General features: G+C 36.6%; 6 protein-coding genes across 7 annotated transcripts; 2 read left to right on the top strand and 4 right to left on the bottom strand.

Moving 5' to 3' along the window:
• Positions 1-84: 84 nt before the first annotated feature.
• Positions 85-1,170, bottom strand: LOC100632437 (inosine triphosphate pyrophosphatase-like). Of its 2 annotated transcripts, XM_003382458.3 has the most exons (7): positions 1,076-1,170; positions 976-1,033; positions 860-924; positions 737-810; positions 631-662; positions 473-585; positions 85-400 (listed from the first exon to the last, which is right to left on the bottom strand). In XM_003382458.3, exons 1-7 carry the CDS (start codon positions 1,130-1,132, stop codon positions 149-151), a joined length of 651 nt encoding a protein of 216 aa, XP_003382506.1. In that variant the 5' UTR covers positions 1,133-1,170; the 3' UTR covers positions 85-148. The 2 variants fall into 2 exon arrangements, with proteins under 2 accessions (XP_003382506.1, XP_019848904.1); XM_019993345.1 differs by having other exon boundaries at positions 473-662.
• On the bottom strand, positions 1,100-4,379 carry LOC100634255 (double-stranded RNA-specific adenosine deaminase-like). Its single transcript, XM_019993318.1, has 3 exons — positions 3,442-4,379; positions 3,171-3,349; positions 1,100-3,096 (listed from the first exon to the last, which is right to left on the bottom strand). Exons 1-3 carry the CDS (start codon positions 4,346-4,348, stop codon positions 1,240-1,242), a joined length of 2,943 nt encoding a protein of 980 aa, XP_019848877.1. The 5' UTR covers positions 4,349-4,379; the 3' UTR covers positions 1,100-1,239.
• A 30-nt stretch (positions 4,380-4,409) lies between these two features.
• On the top strand, positions 4,410-6,730 carry LOC100634129 (ubiquinone biosynthesis monooxygenase COQ6, mitochondrial-like). The gene is made up of 13 exons (XM_019993331.1): positions 4,410-4,567; positions 4,614-4,751; positions 4,803-4,861; positions 4,919-5,167; positions 5,222-5,290; positions 5,338-5,448; positions 5,535-5,600; positions 5,656-5,763; positions 5,815-5,893; positions 5,959-6,082; positions 6,174-6,289; positions 6,344-6,510; positions 6,560-6,730. The coding sequence occupies exons 1-13, from the start codon at positions 4,420-4,422 to the stop codon at positions 6,593-6,595; spliced, it is 1,470 nt and encodes a 489-aa protein (XP_019848890.1). The 5' UTR covers positions 4,410-4,419; the 3' UTR covers positions 6,596-6,730.
• LOC100634002 (ERO1-like protein beta) lies at positions 6,636-9,575 on the bottom strand. Its single transcript, XM_019993340.1, has 13 exons — positions 9,381-9,575; positions 9,204-9,323; positions 9,074-9,157; positions 8,843-8,949; positions 8,481-8,554; positions 8,288-8,408; positions 8,169-8,221; positions 8,021-8,113; positions 7,890-7,973; positions 7,409-7,568; positions 7,293-7,359; positions 7,056-7,243; positions 6,636-6,858 (listed from the first exon to the last, which is right to left on the bottom strand). Exons 1-13 carry the CDS (start codon positions 9,510-9,512, stop codon positions 6,738-6,740), a joined length of 1,404 nt encoding a protein of 467 aa, XP_019848899.1. The 5' UTR covers positions 9,513-9,575; the 3' UTR covers positions 6,636-6,737.
• Positions 9,576-9,602: 27 nt separating this feature from the next.
• Positions 9,603-11,201, top strand: LOC100633875 (guanidinobutyrase-like). Its single transcript, XM_003382551.3, has 4 exons — positions 9,603-10,428; positions 10,537-10,684; positions 10,881-10,975; positions 11,021-11,201. The coding sequence occupies exons 1-4, from the start codon at positions 9,664-9,666 to the stop codon at positions 11,123-11,125; spliced, it is 1,113 nt and encodes a 370-aa protein (XP_003382599.1). The 5' UTR covers positions 9,603-9,663; the 3' UTR covers positions 11,126-11,201.
• A 40-nt stretch (positions 11,202-11,241) lies between these two features.
• On the bottom strand, positions 11,242-14,118 carry LOC105316751 (two pore calcium channel protein 2-like). Its single transcript, XM_011411905.2, has one exon. It carries the CDS (start codon positions 13,532-13,534, stop codon positions 11,387-11,389), a length of 2,148 nt encoding a protein of 715 aa, XP_011410207.2. The 5' UTR covers positions 13,535-14,118; the 3' UTR covers positions 11,242-11,386.
• Positions 14,119-16,434: the final 2,316 nt, after the last annotated feature.

Below are 16,434 nucleotides of genomic sequence, written 5' to 3'. Positions count from 1 at the left end.
ACATGACAAGTACACATGTATCATGACATCATTAATTAATAACACCCACGCCTTATATATTAATTTCTCTAAAAATAATGATTATTTTTATTATTTTCTCTAGAAAGATTTTTTAACCAAATATTCCAATGCACAGTGGAGTTATTTTTTATTCGTTTAAACGTGGTCTCTTTTCTGGCTGCTGAAGATCAGTTCCATCGCTACCATTGCTAGCGTTCTCTCCATCTTTCATTGTCGTTGTATCAAGAAAGTCTTTAAGACCATTGAGTGCTTTCCGTCTGTGAGATATAGAGTTCTTCAAACTTGTCTCCATCTCGGCATATGTCTCTGAAAAACCAGCTGGTTGGAATATAGGATCCCAACCAAACTTATGAGGACCTCTGGCTTCTACAATAGTACCCTACAAGGAAAGATGTGAAAAGAGAGAAAATATTGAAAGTTAATGCATATAAGAAACAGAGCTATAACTAACATCAGTTTTCCCTCTAAATAGTTTCACATCTTTACCAGGTCCTTCACAATATGCAATAGTGCATAAAGCATATGCAGTCTTGTCCTCATATCCACACAGCAACTGATTCAAGCCTACAGCAAAAAATATTGGAATGCTACAATGAATATCATAAACACCTTTGTGTCCTAGTTTCTGTAAAAACCATTTTCTGCATAAACAAATAAATATATACGTTTTATCTTGTAAATGTAGAGTTCATTCTCCCTCCCTCTTCTCGCTCACATGTAAGGTCCTGGTAATCCTTTCAATGCATTGTAGCAGAGGCAAGTGTCTTCAACAATTACTGGAGATTTTATCTATTGTCAAGTATTCACCCAATTATACCCTGATATATTAAATATTAACCTTTTCCACTGCCATTTGACATTTGTCACGTGCTATATCATCAGGCTCACCTTGCAGCTCTGGCACTATTTAAATAAAAAAATTAAAATAAAGAAAAAATAATTAGATCTTTTTACAATCAACATCATTAGATATCAGCTTCCATGGAGTATTTTCACCTAATATAGCCACCACCTGAAGAAACTGAATATATTAAATTATAAAGAAGACACTCACCTCTTCTAGTTTTCTAGGATTGCCAGTTACAAATGTAAGCACTCGCTTGCTCGCCATGTGTATGTAAGCAAATGGTGCAAAATAACGAGCCACACCCACATCCCATTTCATAATTAATTTTTACAGAAAGTGATTAAATTAATAAATCATTAGTTTCAATTTCTCTATACATCCATCGATTCTTCTTTATGACTGAACTGGTCAATTTCTGGAGGTTTCTTCATCCAGAGCCCATACCCTTTCTCCATGCAATACTTGTGAAGCAATCCTTTAGCCTCCTGATAAGCAACAGCAAGACTCTTAGCTTCAGCATAGCTCTGGACACGGAGATGGTCAGTATGGCCACTGACAGAGGAGAGAGAGAGGAACTCGTTAAAGAGATTGCTCTTTGATAATTGAGAGGTACCAGGGGACACAGGCGGGGAAGAAGAGGAGGAGATGGGACGTCCTGTAGTCCCGTCATTCAGCTCTGGTTTATCGTCGTTTATTACCCAATTCATTGATAAATTACTCGTCTTCTCTGTATGTCTCGGCATATCGTCCCCACCTTTCACTCTTCCAAGGAGAGGATGGTTGACCTTATAAGGAGGCCGTAGGTACGGGCCGAGCTCATGGAAACGACAGCAGACAGCACGAGAGAGGTGACCGTGGTGATGTAAACTGCCGAGAGATAAAGAGAAGAGATAGACAGGCTCCACAAAAAGACTAAGGAGACTTCCTTGAAGTCCTAGTACGTTCCAGCTGCCAATCTTATCACTGCATGACATTGTTCTAAGCCTGCCTCCTTGAATGATACCATCCCACGTCTGTGGTTGGGTCTCTGGCCCAATCGGTATGGTCCCTTCTCCTCCCTCCATCTTGGTTCTGAGGACACCTTGGGATTTACCGTTATTAGTGGGGACATGGGGTGAGCCAGGGGGAGGAGGCAATCGGTTATCATTGTCCAGTCTTGAGAACTGGGCCCCATCACCACAAGGTGCAGTAGATATGTACAAGTGAAATTTTATGCTTTTCTTTACTCTCAAAGTCAGCTCCTTGCCGTCTTCATTTGCTTCGAAAATCGTCTCAACATCGTCCCCTCCATCGTAATAGACCTGGAGCTCTTGGTAAAGGAACATTTTAAGACCGCGTCGAGCAATAATCTCAGCATGAGAATCAAACACAACCTCGCCTTTAAGATCCAATAGGTCGCCCGAGGCTGTTCTCGTTCCAGTACCAAACGAAACGACCTCGAGCTGTCCAGTCTCGGAGTCCTCCATAATAAAGCAAGCCATGACCTTACGACCTGGCTGGGGCAAGCCAAGAGCTAATTCCAACCTTGTGTGTAGTGAATGAGCTACACTGTCAATGTGATCGTGAAAAGTTAGTTCAGTGTCTTTGCCAGCTCTTTCCTCTTCCTCCTCTCCCTCGGCAGACGGAGTAGTATCTAAAAACCAAGTAGGACCAGTGCTTTCTTTTTTGCCCACGACAATGCAAGCACGGATTCTTTGCAAGGCCAGTTCTGCTGCCATTCTTCTTCCTTCTTTCTTGGTCGTTGCGTCAGCTTCGGCATAAAATGGAGGACAAGAAGCAGCAATGGTAAATGTCCTAGAGTGATCTGGACCATGCTCCCTGACTACAGAGAGAGAGAAAGCAAGCTTTTCTATTTGACAGAATTCTGACAGGATTGATATCGGATTGCGAGTCAGTTTTTTGACAAGAGCAGCAGCTGCAGGAGAGCACGAGTATGGCTCTAAGGGACAAGGAGGAGGAGGAGGAGCAGAGGAAGAGGGATCAGGAATATGAGGAGGAGGAGGGAGAGAAGGAGGAGGGAGAGAAGGAGGAGGGAGAGAATGAGGAGGGAGAGAAGGGGGAGGGAGAGAAGGAGGAGGGAGAGAAGGAGGGAGAGGAGGAGGAGGGAGAGGTGAGGGAGCGAGAGAAGGTGAAATGATTTCAACGTTATTTTGAGATTGAGCGAAAGAGAACGAGTTAGGATGAGGAGCTGCAGCTGATGACGACATAGACACATTACGACCTAAAGACTGTAAAAAATAAAGTGTTTAAGCAATACATATTACAAATACAAAAACATACAAATAGACACACATACACATACTTGAGGCCCTGGACCATGCCTTGTATTATCCATTATAGGTCTCATTGCCCCCCTGCCCACTGGTGGGGGGTTAGTCTGCTTCATGATCCAAACTGGAGGACCTATTCCTTTAAAACAACGTACCAATCCCTCACTCTCCAAAGCATAGAGAATGGCATTAACATCATGACGTGACATACCTAATGAAGGAGAGAAAGAAATGGACAAATAGAAGGGGAGGTATTATATAAAAGGTAAAAGTAATCAGTAAAAGTAGTCTTTTTTAAATTACCTAAGTCATATGCTATGGAAGCTGCCTTCTTCTCCTCAGAACAGGTTGAGAGGTATTGCAAAATGAGAGAGCGTGATTCATCAGTTCGAGTGTCAGAAGAGAAACTTTTGAAACCTGATGATGATGATGGGGCATTGACATGCTCTTGAGGAGGAGGAGGAGGGGGTAAATGGTTAGCGGTATAAGGTTTAGAAGAGGCAAAGGAGGAGGGGGGAGAGAGTACAGGTGGTTGTTTAAAAGATGGAGAGAAATTGGAGGGAGGAACTGGTTTTCTTGTTACATTAACAGGCGATTGCTGAGGTGGTTGTGGTGGCGATTTAAAGCTATTTGATTGTCTCTTTGATCTTGTGTTATAACCATGTGACATTATCTTGGGGTTTGGACTTGGGCCTGCCCTTTCCGGCCTTGACGCCAGTTCCCATAATATTGGACCCTTAGACTGAAAAACTTTACGTAAAATCCCCTCCTTTTCCATTAACAGGAGGTCGGGATTGATAGCAGATGCTCCTCTTAATCCAATCTCACTTGCTACTTCAGTTGCTGTACGAGGGTTACTACTGTGTATTAGCACTTCGAGTATTTCGGATTGGTGAGCAGGAGAAGCCCCACCCCCAGACACGCCCACTGGAACCGCAGCACTATTATATGCATCTTTTTTAGGAGTTGATCCACTCCTTTGATCAGGGGCGTAAGTAACAAAGGATATCCAAGTAGGCGGAGACTCTTTTACTCTCTCTATGAATTTCTCCTTCTCAAGCATGTAGAGTACCCGATTAACGTCACGACGCATGTAGCCCGAGCCGAGGAAACGCATTACATCATTAGTAGTGTATGGAGTTTGCAGCTGGGTATTAGGAGAGAACAAAATATTTTGAATTTTAGTGGAAAGAGTATCCTCGGCCGCCATTTTGTTGTGCTCACGTGGTCGGTTTATGAATAGGTGTGCCCAATGGTTAATAAACTAACCTCAATAACAAGATGGCGTCTTTGATGAAGCTCCTGCAAAAGCAGCCTCATTCTTTCTCTCTTTTGTCTTCTACCATGAGGAGCTACAGCAATGAGCCTCTGTATGATCTAGTGATAGTAGGAGGAGGAATGGTTGGTCAGGCACTTGCTGTCTGTGTAGGTAAGAGAGAGATAGTAGGGGAGAGTGAATTGTCGATTCTTAACAGGTCAAACTCCAGCAATGTCTAATGCAAGAGTCCTCCTATTAGAGTCCAGCACTGAGGCTCCTCCCACTACCTCGCCCAATCAACACTACAGTAATCGGGTTTGTGCATTGTCACTGGGTTCGGTTCATTTTTTTAAAAGTACAAACTACAAATTTATAATTATTTTTGTTATTATTATTTACTGATAAGGTTATGGAGTGTGGCCACTTATAACGTCCATTAGGGCAAAGCCTTTCAAAAAGATTCACGTGAGATGTCATTTTACGTGTACATGTATAATAATCGTACTACATGTACATGTATAGGTCTGGGATGCCTGTAGTCCATCCTCCATTGGTTTCAGTGTTGATGATTTAAGTGATTCATTATACAGCATATCATCAGAGCAGTACACTGGTCAGTCACATGAGGAGGGTTTGTCGCATGACGCTTTGGGCTATATTGTTGAGAATGATGTAATACTTCAAGCACTCTCTAATAAAGTGAACGAGGAAAGTAATATTGAAATAAAGAGAGGCGTGACGCTCAAGTCTATTGACCATACCCAAATGAAAGTATGTCTAGTGATTAGAATTAATATTAATATTTTTATATTTATTTATTCATAGGATTCTATTAATAATCCATGGTTATCTCTCCCTCTCTCTGATGGAACCTGTATATCAATGAAATTATTAGTAAATTATTGGTAAATTATGTCTCTTCTTTTTTTTGTTTCTCGTAGGTTGGTGCTGATGGTGTAAAGTCTCGTGTCCGTAAGCTGGGTGGATTTCAAGATCCTGTTAATTGGAATTATGATCAATCGGCAGTTGTAGCTACACTTGACATTGAAGAGGTATGCACATGTACAATACATTGAGGAATAGGGTATATACACAATGTACATATGTATTAGGGATATATGTACACATTTATTATTAGGGTATGTCTGAGAACACTGTTGCTTGGCAGAGATTCTTACCAGATGGTCCTATAGCATTGCTACCAGTCAGTAAAAGATTATTATATAGTTTGAGTGTCCATTGTGGTTTCTTTCCTCTAGTTAACTGATGATAAGTGCTCATTAGTTTGGTCCACTGTTCCTTCTCATGCTGAGCAGCTCATGAAAATGTCACCAGAAGATTTTGTAGCATCAGTAAACACAGCACTAGTATGCACACAGTTGCATTAACATGACAATATTACATTTATTAATTTATAGTTTGCTGAGTTTCCCCAGGATCAGCTGGTGTCATCAGCTAATGAGGTACTAAGAAATGCCATATCAATTGTATCTCCTGGTATGATATTATGGAAATAGTTTATTATTATTATTAACAACGTCCTCATTTTTGATTATCATAAGGTTCAGTTAGTGTGAGACAGTTACCTCCAACCATTAAAGACATTGAGGGAGAGAGTAGGGGAATGTTCCCGTTAGGATTTTCACACTCTCCTCATTATGTAAAGCAAAGGATAGCTCTCATTGGGTACGTAATGAACTAGCTTTACAACAATGGAGTCTCATCTCTCTCTCTCTCTCTCTCTCTCTCTCTCTCTCTCTCTCTCTCTCTCTCTCAGTGATGCAGCTCATAGAGTCCACCCATTAGCAGGGCTTGGTGTTAACATTGGATTGGGTGACGTCATTTATTTACACGAGGAGCTATTGAAAACCAGTACAGCTGGAGGAGACTGGGGTATGTATTCATATGTACATGACATACTAATGTACACACACTGATTTATTGTAGGTAACATAACTAGTCTCTTGTCATATGAAAGAGAGTCTCAGAGGCTCAATATGCCAATAATGGCTGCCATTGATGGCCTGCAGAGATTATTCTCAACTTCTCTTACTCCATTTGTTGCCCTCCGATCACTCGGGCTTCAGTTAACAGCAGCTGCACAACCAATCAAAGTATTGATTATGTGAATAAGTGTCATGAGATTATTGTCATCATTATTAGGATATTATTGTAAATTATGCTCAGAGGAAATACTGAAGTATCCTAACAATTTACCAAATCCAAGAACTCTCGCATGTACAGTTGATTTGTTATAAATTGATTTAATAATAATTAAATAATACTAATGCTAATAATTGAATATGCATGATACATCTGATCTGTTGATGTGAATTGATTTTTAAAGTTCTTTTTTTGTTCTGTGAGTGTTGGGTGGAGCTGAGACAGGAGGTGGTGGGTCTGGTCTGTCGACTTGTTGCATTGATTTGAATCCCTGGAGTGCTTTTATGCTGCTCGACAATCTAATAAAAAAGAGTTTGAGCTCATTTTTTCCCATTTTCTAATGCATATTGAGTAAAGCTGCTACTAAAGATTTTAGCTACTTCAAAATTGACCAAAAACTTTGTATTAGGACACAGGATATTTCATGAAAAATGGCTAGGAGAGAATTCTCCATTTTATCATTATTATTATTATTTATTATTATTATTATTATTACCTTCCCAGTACATTAAAGAGTGCAACTATTTCTTGTCTCTTTAGATGAAAATGAGATTTGGCACTGAACAGTATCTTTAGAGCAGTCCCTATCCCTTGGACCTGCAGTGTGCCCCAGAGTCTGCACTTGCTGCAGCCAACACAATCCATTATACGTGATATGTTCAAGAAATGAGCACGAAACTCCTCCTAATATGTCAAATATTATTTTTTAAATTTAAAAGATCATTATTTTTACTTTCAGTTCGCTAGCTGTGTCTTTGTTAAATAATTGCTTCTCGTCAAATAGACTGTGACCACACCCACTAAAATTAATATACATTATAATAATTGATAATTTTAATTATAAATTACTTTGCTGACGATATCAATTTTTGTATCGTTTTATTAATAGTCTCCTCCTCCTTTTCGTTCCCAGTGTAAAACACGTAATTAGACCACACTCTCTCAGCCTTAGTGACTGCTTTTAGAACCACAAGATAGGCAAAGTATATATTCTTTAACCAAACTGGACCTAACCACCAAAAGATTACATGAATGTCATAAAACATCAAACACTGACACTCTGTACTATATAGTACAGGGACTTTGGCCCGATTTTTAAAAAACTTTAAGATTTGTAAAAAATCCAAATTTGATCAGCAACTTTCTATACACAACATGAATACATGTATATTTATCAAAAAATTACAAAAATGGAAATTCTTTCTTAGCAATTTTTGACGAAATTCCCTGTCCTGTACTATAGTACATGGTTGTACTATAGTGCACAGTCCAATTTTAATAATCCACTGATGCCAAGCACTATGCCAAAATCCTCCCGCATGTTGCTTACCTTGGCCATTAGTGTTTGATGAATCAAATCTTCTCACAAATTCATTCAAATTGGGACCGAACCTGGGAGCGTCAGTTAGAGCACCTGGAGAGATGGTATATTAAAATTAGATTAATTATCATTAATTATACCTGATTGTATATATTCAGCTGCTACATGTATATTGATGCTGGAGTGCAGTCCAGAGATTAGCCTAAAGAATGCCCTCTCCTCCAAACACAGTTCTGTAAAAAAACAACAAAAAAGATAAACAAAATTAAATAAAATAAACAAGACTACCTTGCATTAGTGTGGCTGCTAATGGAAGGCCAGGACGAGATGAAGACTTTGGCCTAAAAATAATAAAATTAAATTATAAAATAAGCAATTTGTGCTTTAATTAAAACTTTCTCTTTCACCTAAAGCAGTTTTCGTTATGTATAGCGGACCAGATCCTGTGAGCCGAGTATCCAGAATATCCAGTATAACGCTCTGGATTGATAATCAAATCAACATAACTAGCATTCTCTGAACTATCATCTTGTTATGAACAGATAAATTAAAAGAGAGAGTGTGTGATATTTTAAGTTGCTTTTTAAAATTAATTCTTACCTTCCATAAGACAAAAGTTTTCTTGCTCGTCGTCATGTACAGCCCATTCTGCAAACTCTTGGACTTGCTCTGAACTAAATAAAATTCAATATAAGAACCAATGTACTAACGTAGGACATAATGGTTTATCATGTACTGCTGGTTTAGGTGATAGTAAATTAAAGATTGGGCTTGATAATAGCATAGATAATAGTGTAAATTAATAGCAATAGAAAACCTAAGAATCATACCACAAAAGCAATTTTGTGCAGTATAGTAATGAGAATAGAAATAAGAGTACTCTATTGGCAAACATCAAGAGTAGATCCCCTTTATCTACTCTTGCTAAGTAGCTGTAAATATATGACATGTTGTTCTCTTACCTAAATTTGCCAACAATGCTGCTTAATTTAGTTTCCTCCTCTGATTTAAGACTGCACACTACCTGATCAGAGGGCCCTTCTCCTTTTAAAAATACTGGAACATCCTCCTAATGATGATAATAATAATAATAATAATAATAATAATAATAATAATAATAATAATAATAATAATAATAATAATAATAATAAGAGAGAAAGAGGCCTTGATTGATTGGTGACTTTAGGACTTACTTCAGAGCATTGTTCAACATGACAGTTCTTTAAAACACAGCTACCATCGTCTGACCAAAATGGACATTTTCTTTTAAAATTTATCTATAAATACATCATAAAATTATCCATTTTATTATTGGGAGTCTACCTTAAAATATTTAAAGTATGGCTGCTTTATCAGTTCTGATACTAACGGATATATCTTATCAGTATTTAATTTATCAACAGTTTCTACATCACAACAACAAACATCAACTGGACCTGATAACTATTTAAAAAATTAATAAATAAAAAAATAAGAATAAGGAGGAGAGGAGAGGCTAACTTGACAAAAACATTCGTCCAGTTTCTTAATTGAGTTGTGTTTCTCAGCTGCTTCTGTTAATGGATTATACCCACTACATCCAATGAGGAGTGAGAGCATCCATAAGGACTGTACTACACCATAAACCATCATGCTAAAAGGTTTTCATTAAAATTGATCTCGAAATTGATACTTGATAGAACAGTCTACACATTTGGGTGTGGTTCTTAAAAGGTGTGGCTTAAAGGGCGTGGCTCGTTATTAAGGTGTGGTGGAAGTGTGGCAGGCTGGCAGCCAAGAAAAGATGCAGAGATCTCTTTTATTTGGTTCTCTTTCTTCTCAACCGTTTCCTCTAAGAGCAGTACTTCACTCCAGTCTGTCATTCATTAGTTGCAATAGCTCCAGGTTTATTCCTACCCGCTCATTATCAGAGGGACAGCCTAGGGGAGAGGAGAAGATCAAGAGGAACATTCCCCTACCAGAAAGTACTGTACCTGAGTTTGGAGATATAGCAACATTCATGAGGCTACCATTGACCCGTCATGATCCAAATGGTTTGGATGCTTGCTTCATAGGTATACCAATGGACAATGGTACGTCACTCCGGTCCGGTACTCGCCACGGTCCAAGAGCAGTGAGGAACGAGTCCAGTATAATAGGACCATACAGTCGTATCACAGGGGCAGCACCGTTTGAGTCACTACAGGTAGGGGACATAGGGGATGTCCCTGTTAATCCTTATAATCTTCATAAAACCGTTGATAATATATGTGAGCTGTATAAGAGAGTATTGAGAGCTGGTTGTACACCGCTGGGTATCGGAGGAGACCACACCCTCTCACTGGGTGTACTAAGAGCATTGAGAGAGGTCAAAGGTCAACCTTTGGCCATGATACATGTTGACGCACATGCTGACGTCAGCGATACCATGTTTGGCGAGAAGATATGTCACGGGACTTCTTTCAGACGAGCAGTTGAGGAAGGACTTATTGATCCTAAGAAAGCATTTCAAATTGGGCTAAGAGGAGGAGGCTATGGCCCTGATGATTATGACTGGCCACTAGAACAAGTATAGATAATAAACTATACATGTACATGTATTGTATAAGTGTATGTACTTTCTCTATTATGTATAGAAGATGATAATAATCACTTTTTATTGTTATTATTATGTTAGGGTTTTCACATGTTTCCAGCGCATGACTTATGGTATAAGTCCCTGGTTCCATTGATGGCTGATATCAGAAGGGAATTAGGATCAACTCAACCGGTTTACTTAACATTTGATATTGATGCAATTGATCCAAGCTACTGCCCAGGAACAGGTATACTCACAATCGTAGCAGCTATATTGTTAATAGGAGAATGATGTATATCTATTTACTAATAATGTAACACATGAATGCATACACAAAGTGAAACCCTTTATTAAGAAACCTCTTAATGTAGCACTATGCAATGTAATCATCAAGCATCATATTTTAATTGAATAAATTACTATTATTATTATTATTATTTTAGGTACTCCAGAGATAGCAGGTTTGACAACAGCACAAGCTCTTGAGGTAATTAGAGGTACAAGAGGTTTAAACATAGTCTCAGCTGATGTTGTTGAGGTAATTATTATTTAATAAATTATTCTAATTAATGATGTTGCTTAGGTGAATCCATTGTATGATGTTAGTGGTGGTACTGCAATCACAGCTGCTAATTTGTTGTTTGAAATTTTGTGCTCCCTTCCAGGTGTCAAGTATAAACAGAGATAGCAAGTAACTTTCATTAATTATTAAAAATTATATTTATTTGTATTAATCAATCTATTTATTACTTCACTAAAAATGTTATTACACAAAAATTTTGAAGGGCATTAATATTGGAAAAGGTAGTAGCATTTAATAAAAAATAGAGCAGCAAAATTGATAATTATAAGGACACACAAACACACAAGTAGAGTAATAAAAAAGTAGAGCAGCAAAGTTATTAATAAAAAACACACACACCACACATTAAGCATAGCAGCAATGCAACTATTTTATTTGTTTGCATTTTTTAGCTTTGTTTTCTGTGGTTCGTTGATTTTTTATGTACTCCAAAGTATCAAATATGTTCCATGATAAGTCTTGAAAGTTGTCTGGTAGCTCTTCATCCTCACTTTCTTGTGTACTCTGACTACCTTCATATTCGTCATCACTTTCATAATGATATAATAATTCGTATGTGTCGATCTCAACTTGTTCAGTGTTGCCTTGTTCGGTGTCGTCTTTCCTTTGGAATTCTTGATCAGACTTAGGTGTCATATCCACTACTTGGAGACTGTATCGTGGGCTAGAGCTAGGCAGATCTAGTTCTTGTTGGCATGGCATAGTCTTAGATCTCCGTTTGAGTTTGAGTGGTTTTGCAGGTTTGTTGCATTTGGGCATTATTTTGCAAAAAACTATTTTTATTATGTCACCAAAGGAATAGCTATGAGCTTCTAATAAAACCCTACTCTTTTCCCCAGAAAATACATAAAATCCCAAAATCAAGGAAAGCTTGTCTTTCCAAAATTTCTGCTCTCTAATTTTGTTAATGGACTTTTTAATGACATTTTCTAGTCCACCTTTAGCATTTGTTAAGATTTCTATTAATAAACCAATAATGACACCATTGATTATTGTTTCGCACACAAGCCACCATATCACAAAGTATATTCTGGAGTATATTGATGTCTGTTTGACATACGCATCAACCATGACATGCCAATTGTTGACTATCATCAAATTCCAAAGTAAAACAAGTGTAGAACCAAAATCTTTAAAGTTGTATGGATAATATTCCAAATTTTGATACGAACCGCATTCTGCAGCTGCTTCAGTGTCATTGAGGTTTACTCCACGAAAGATGGCCATTCCAACGATTGCAAACTCATAATAAAATAAATACCCCAACAATAGAAATGGAATGAAAAGATATAAGATGCGAATCAGGTTATTAAAAACAAAGGAGAATATTGGAATTTTAGCAAGCATTCGCAGCATTCTTATGGCAATACAGCAAATAGTTATTTGAGTAAGAGTAAGTACATTTGTCAAATTTAAACACTTTTCTTTAACAAGACAAGGAAAGTGCACTAGCCCCAAACTAAAAACAGCAACTAGTAGCAGCCAATCAAATATCAGGAGTGGAAATTTGATAAATTTTTTTCTTCCACTTAATCTTAGGCTATGTCCACAGAAAAACCAATTAAAAAATTTTTTACAAAGATTTTTTTCATTCTGATTGTTAGAATTCTGCTTGCAGCAAAATGTGTCACCATGCCTTATTGCACACTTCATTATAAGAAGAATTATTCTGGTTATAATTTCGATACCAAGCACAATAGAAAATCCCATCATTGTCTTCACCATTATAGAATTAGGCCCTGTTAAAGTATCATTATAATCTTTGATGACTAATACCGTCAGTGCAAAAAACTGAAAAACTGCAACCAAAAAACCCAATACATTTGTTAAAAATGAGAGACCCTTTCGAAATTTATTTATGCCCACTACCTTGTACTTAGTTTGCTCAGTAGATCCCTGTCCTGGAGGTTTTTTGTAAAAGAATCCAATTATCAAATTTTCAAAATCTTTGTAGCTTACAATTGATTTAAAATTTAAACCATCCCAGCATTCATCATTTATGTTTAAGTCTCTCACAATTTTTTTAACTTTATCTGTGCTGATCCATTTTTGCTTATTGGGTTTCATGTTATCAAATGCCCAATGTAGACTACTTTTTTGGTGTTTCCAAGTTCTTTCCATAGACTCGTCAATAAAAGAGTTGAAATTTATTGCATAGAAGGCTGCAATAACATTTAGAATGAGAACTTTTCCAATAAAATAAAAAGCACAAAAGTATAAGTAAAACAAACGATGGTGTTTATAAGCAGGTGTTGCAATATCTGGATTATTTGCAGTCGAAAGGTAAACAATTAAGTTCCAATAAGCTTCAGCTGAAGAATTAAAGTATTCATTTCCTTCCTCATTAACAGTGTTGTGTTTCTGAAGCAAAAGAGCAGGATAATGTCGTGGGAATATACCGAATCCAATCATCATGAATACAAAAATTACTATAAATAGCAATGCATATGAGGCAAGCACAAACAATTGACGTAAAGAAACTTTAAAAATAGCTTTTAAAGCTTTTTTTAACATTGTCACTTGAACTGTTAAGAACAGTGGACGGACAAGCTGTCTTGTTGTTATAAACCAATTTGTGTCTTGAGTACTAATTGTGCCAATTATACATATGAAGGATAAAACCCAACAAACGGTATAGGCATAAAATATCAATCGATAAGGTGCAAAAAATGGATGATGATAAATGTACTGTTTCACTATGTTAGGTTTTTCATTTTTGGGTACTAATTTTTTTTTTGGTTTTTCGTATGAAGGAAATAGTGCTATTCCTTTTAGAACAATATCTAAAAGCAACACCAATAAAAAAACTGATTCTAGTGCAGTACTGGACCAGAGGAATGCACTCTTGGTTGCCTTTGACTCCTCTTTGCGTGTGAGGTAGTTTGTTGAATTGGTGAATGAGGGTTTCTGCTCCAAGAGCGGAACAAAGAATAAAAGAAGGCATGCAGCTCCAATAAAAAGAATTTTAAAGAAGATGGAATGACGTGTAGCTCGTAAACACAACCTTTTTTTATTGATTAAGTTAGGAGCAGAAGGCTCATGATGAAACGCATCCAGCAGAGCATACTTAGCCACATCATCATTTTGAGATAGTAGGCCTTCTTTGTCAGACATTGTGGCTCTTAAAACTAATCTATTGATAGTAATGTTATAAAAAATGGTTGTTAATTTATAGCTAATAAATAATAAGCAGCAAATTAAAAATGTAAATATCTAGCATGCTAGGCAAGGTCCATGCATGGAATGATGTTGCAATTATGAAATAGAATTAAGATCTTCTGCATCCAACCTTCATTATATGTAGGAAACACATAATGCATGTACATGTATGTTTATTATTCTAAATTCTAACAATTATGACAAATTTTTAAAGTAAAATTTCTATTACAGTAAAATAAGAAATAGATAATGCATTACTACAGCAATAAGTACTTACTTGGATATAGAGCAATTGAAATCGACCAAGAGACAAAGAAACCCGGGCTACTTGTAATTATACTGCATGCAGCAAACTAAAGTAGATGCAAATTTAAACCAGTGTTATATAGACTACTTCTAATTGTATTCATCAGTTGCAGGAAACCAGGAATGCAGTAACCTGATTGATAATAGTTGAATAGCCTAATCATAATCAACATTTACATGCAATGACCTTGTCATTTTTCAGGTGAGTGAGGTTATGAACCTCACAATAGAATACAAATCACACCACAGTGTTATTATAATCATACAAAACACAGGTTAATCCCCTGTACTTTCAATTTTTCATCTATTAAACAGCTACTGCCACAGCAGCCATACAAAGAGTAAATATCAGCTTCGAAAAACAAAAAACTCTTTATGTTTACAGTTTTCATAAATTTTAGGAAGTTATGAATAATAATATGAATGATCAGAAAATCAGTATTAATCAAAAAGATTTACTACTTACTTAGTACTTACTTGATATCAACCAAGAGGGTTAGCATATACAGCAAACTGAAGTCAAATCAACCACAACAGACAATAAAATTAGGGTATTCATCAACAGGGGAATAACATGATTGATAATAGCCTGATCATAATCAGCAAAAATTTGGCTATTTTCATGTAGTAGCAGCTGCTGTGTGCATGACTTATTACAGATATTCAGGTAATGCACTCACAATACTAGTTTCCTGCTATAATCAGCAAATCAGCTACTTACATGTAACAAAGCATGACATAGTAAGCAATTTTGGTGAATGAGGTGATGCACCTTGTAATGAACCCCACACACTAATGATACTATGTTATTATAATGACACAAGACACAGGGTAGTCCCTTTAGATGTGTACCTTCAATCTTGCACTGTTAAACACTTTTCAAATAACAAGCCCAAATGAGCTTGTAAAAAAGCAGCAAGATGGCATGTACCTAATCATTGTAAAGAATTGGAATGATTTAGCTCTCTACTAAGTACTTAGATCTACTTTTTACTTTAATTATTATGAAAACAATCAGCTAGTGAAAAAAATTTAACTAAAAAATTAAACACAAAATCAAGCAACAAAAAAATTATATCAGAAAATAAAACAGTTCCTTCTGTCATAGACAGTTTTGTAAATTCACACAAAATTATAATTAAGACTTAACACATCACACAATTTTTAATATTATCTAGATAACAACATAAAAACTACTAACAACACTAATGCAGCAATTTTTTGCTATCTATTAATTTCAGCTTTCCCCCTGTTTCTCTTTGAATGTTGCGTCAAAAATATTCCATGAATGAAATGCATCAAGATCTTCATAGTCTGCTTCACCTCGAAACATTTCTCGTAAATCTTGAGGGACAAAAATAAACAAGCAAACTAAAGCTAATTTTTCCCTTTTTGATTTATTGTTAAAATCTTTGAACACATCTTTTAAACGAATGGTAGTTATGGACAATATTTCTATTAAATAGCCAAGAAGAATACCATTAATAACAGTTTCGCTAAGCACCCACCAAATCACAAAGTAGATTCTGGAGTATATTGATGTCCTCCTAACGTATGCATCAACTATGACATGCCAATTGTTGACTATCATTAAGTTCCAAAGTAAAACGAGTGTAGAACCAAAATCTTCAAAGTTGTATGGATGATATTTCAAATTTTCATACGAACCACATTCTGCAGCTGCTTTAGTGTCATTGAGATTCACTCCACGAAAGATGGCCATTCCAACAATTGCAAACTCAAAGTAGAATAAATACCCCAACAAAAGAAATGGAATGAGTAGAACTAAGACTCGTATCAACGATTTCAATATAATTCCAAATAATGGTATCTTAGCAAGCAATCGAAGCATACGGAAGACAACAATAAAAATAGTTGCTTGAACGATGTCGATCAAAGTTGAGAGGTTATTACAATCATCATATGTTCCTTTATTAAGACAAGGTGCC

The sequence above is a fragment of the Amphimedon queenslandica genome, unplaced genomic scaffold (assembly GCF_000090795.2).
Source record: "Amphimedon queenslandica unplaced genomic scaffold, v1.1 AMPQUscaffold_13521, whole genome shotgun sequence".
Classification (NCBI taxonomy): domain Eukaryota; kingdom Metazoa; phylum Porifera; class Demospongiae; order Haplosclerida; family Niphatidae; genus Amphimedon; species Amphimedon queenslandica.
Note: the sequence above shows the minus strand (reverse complement) of the source record. Positions and strands in the feature narration are given on the sequence as shown.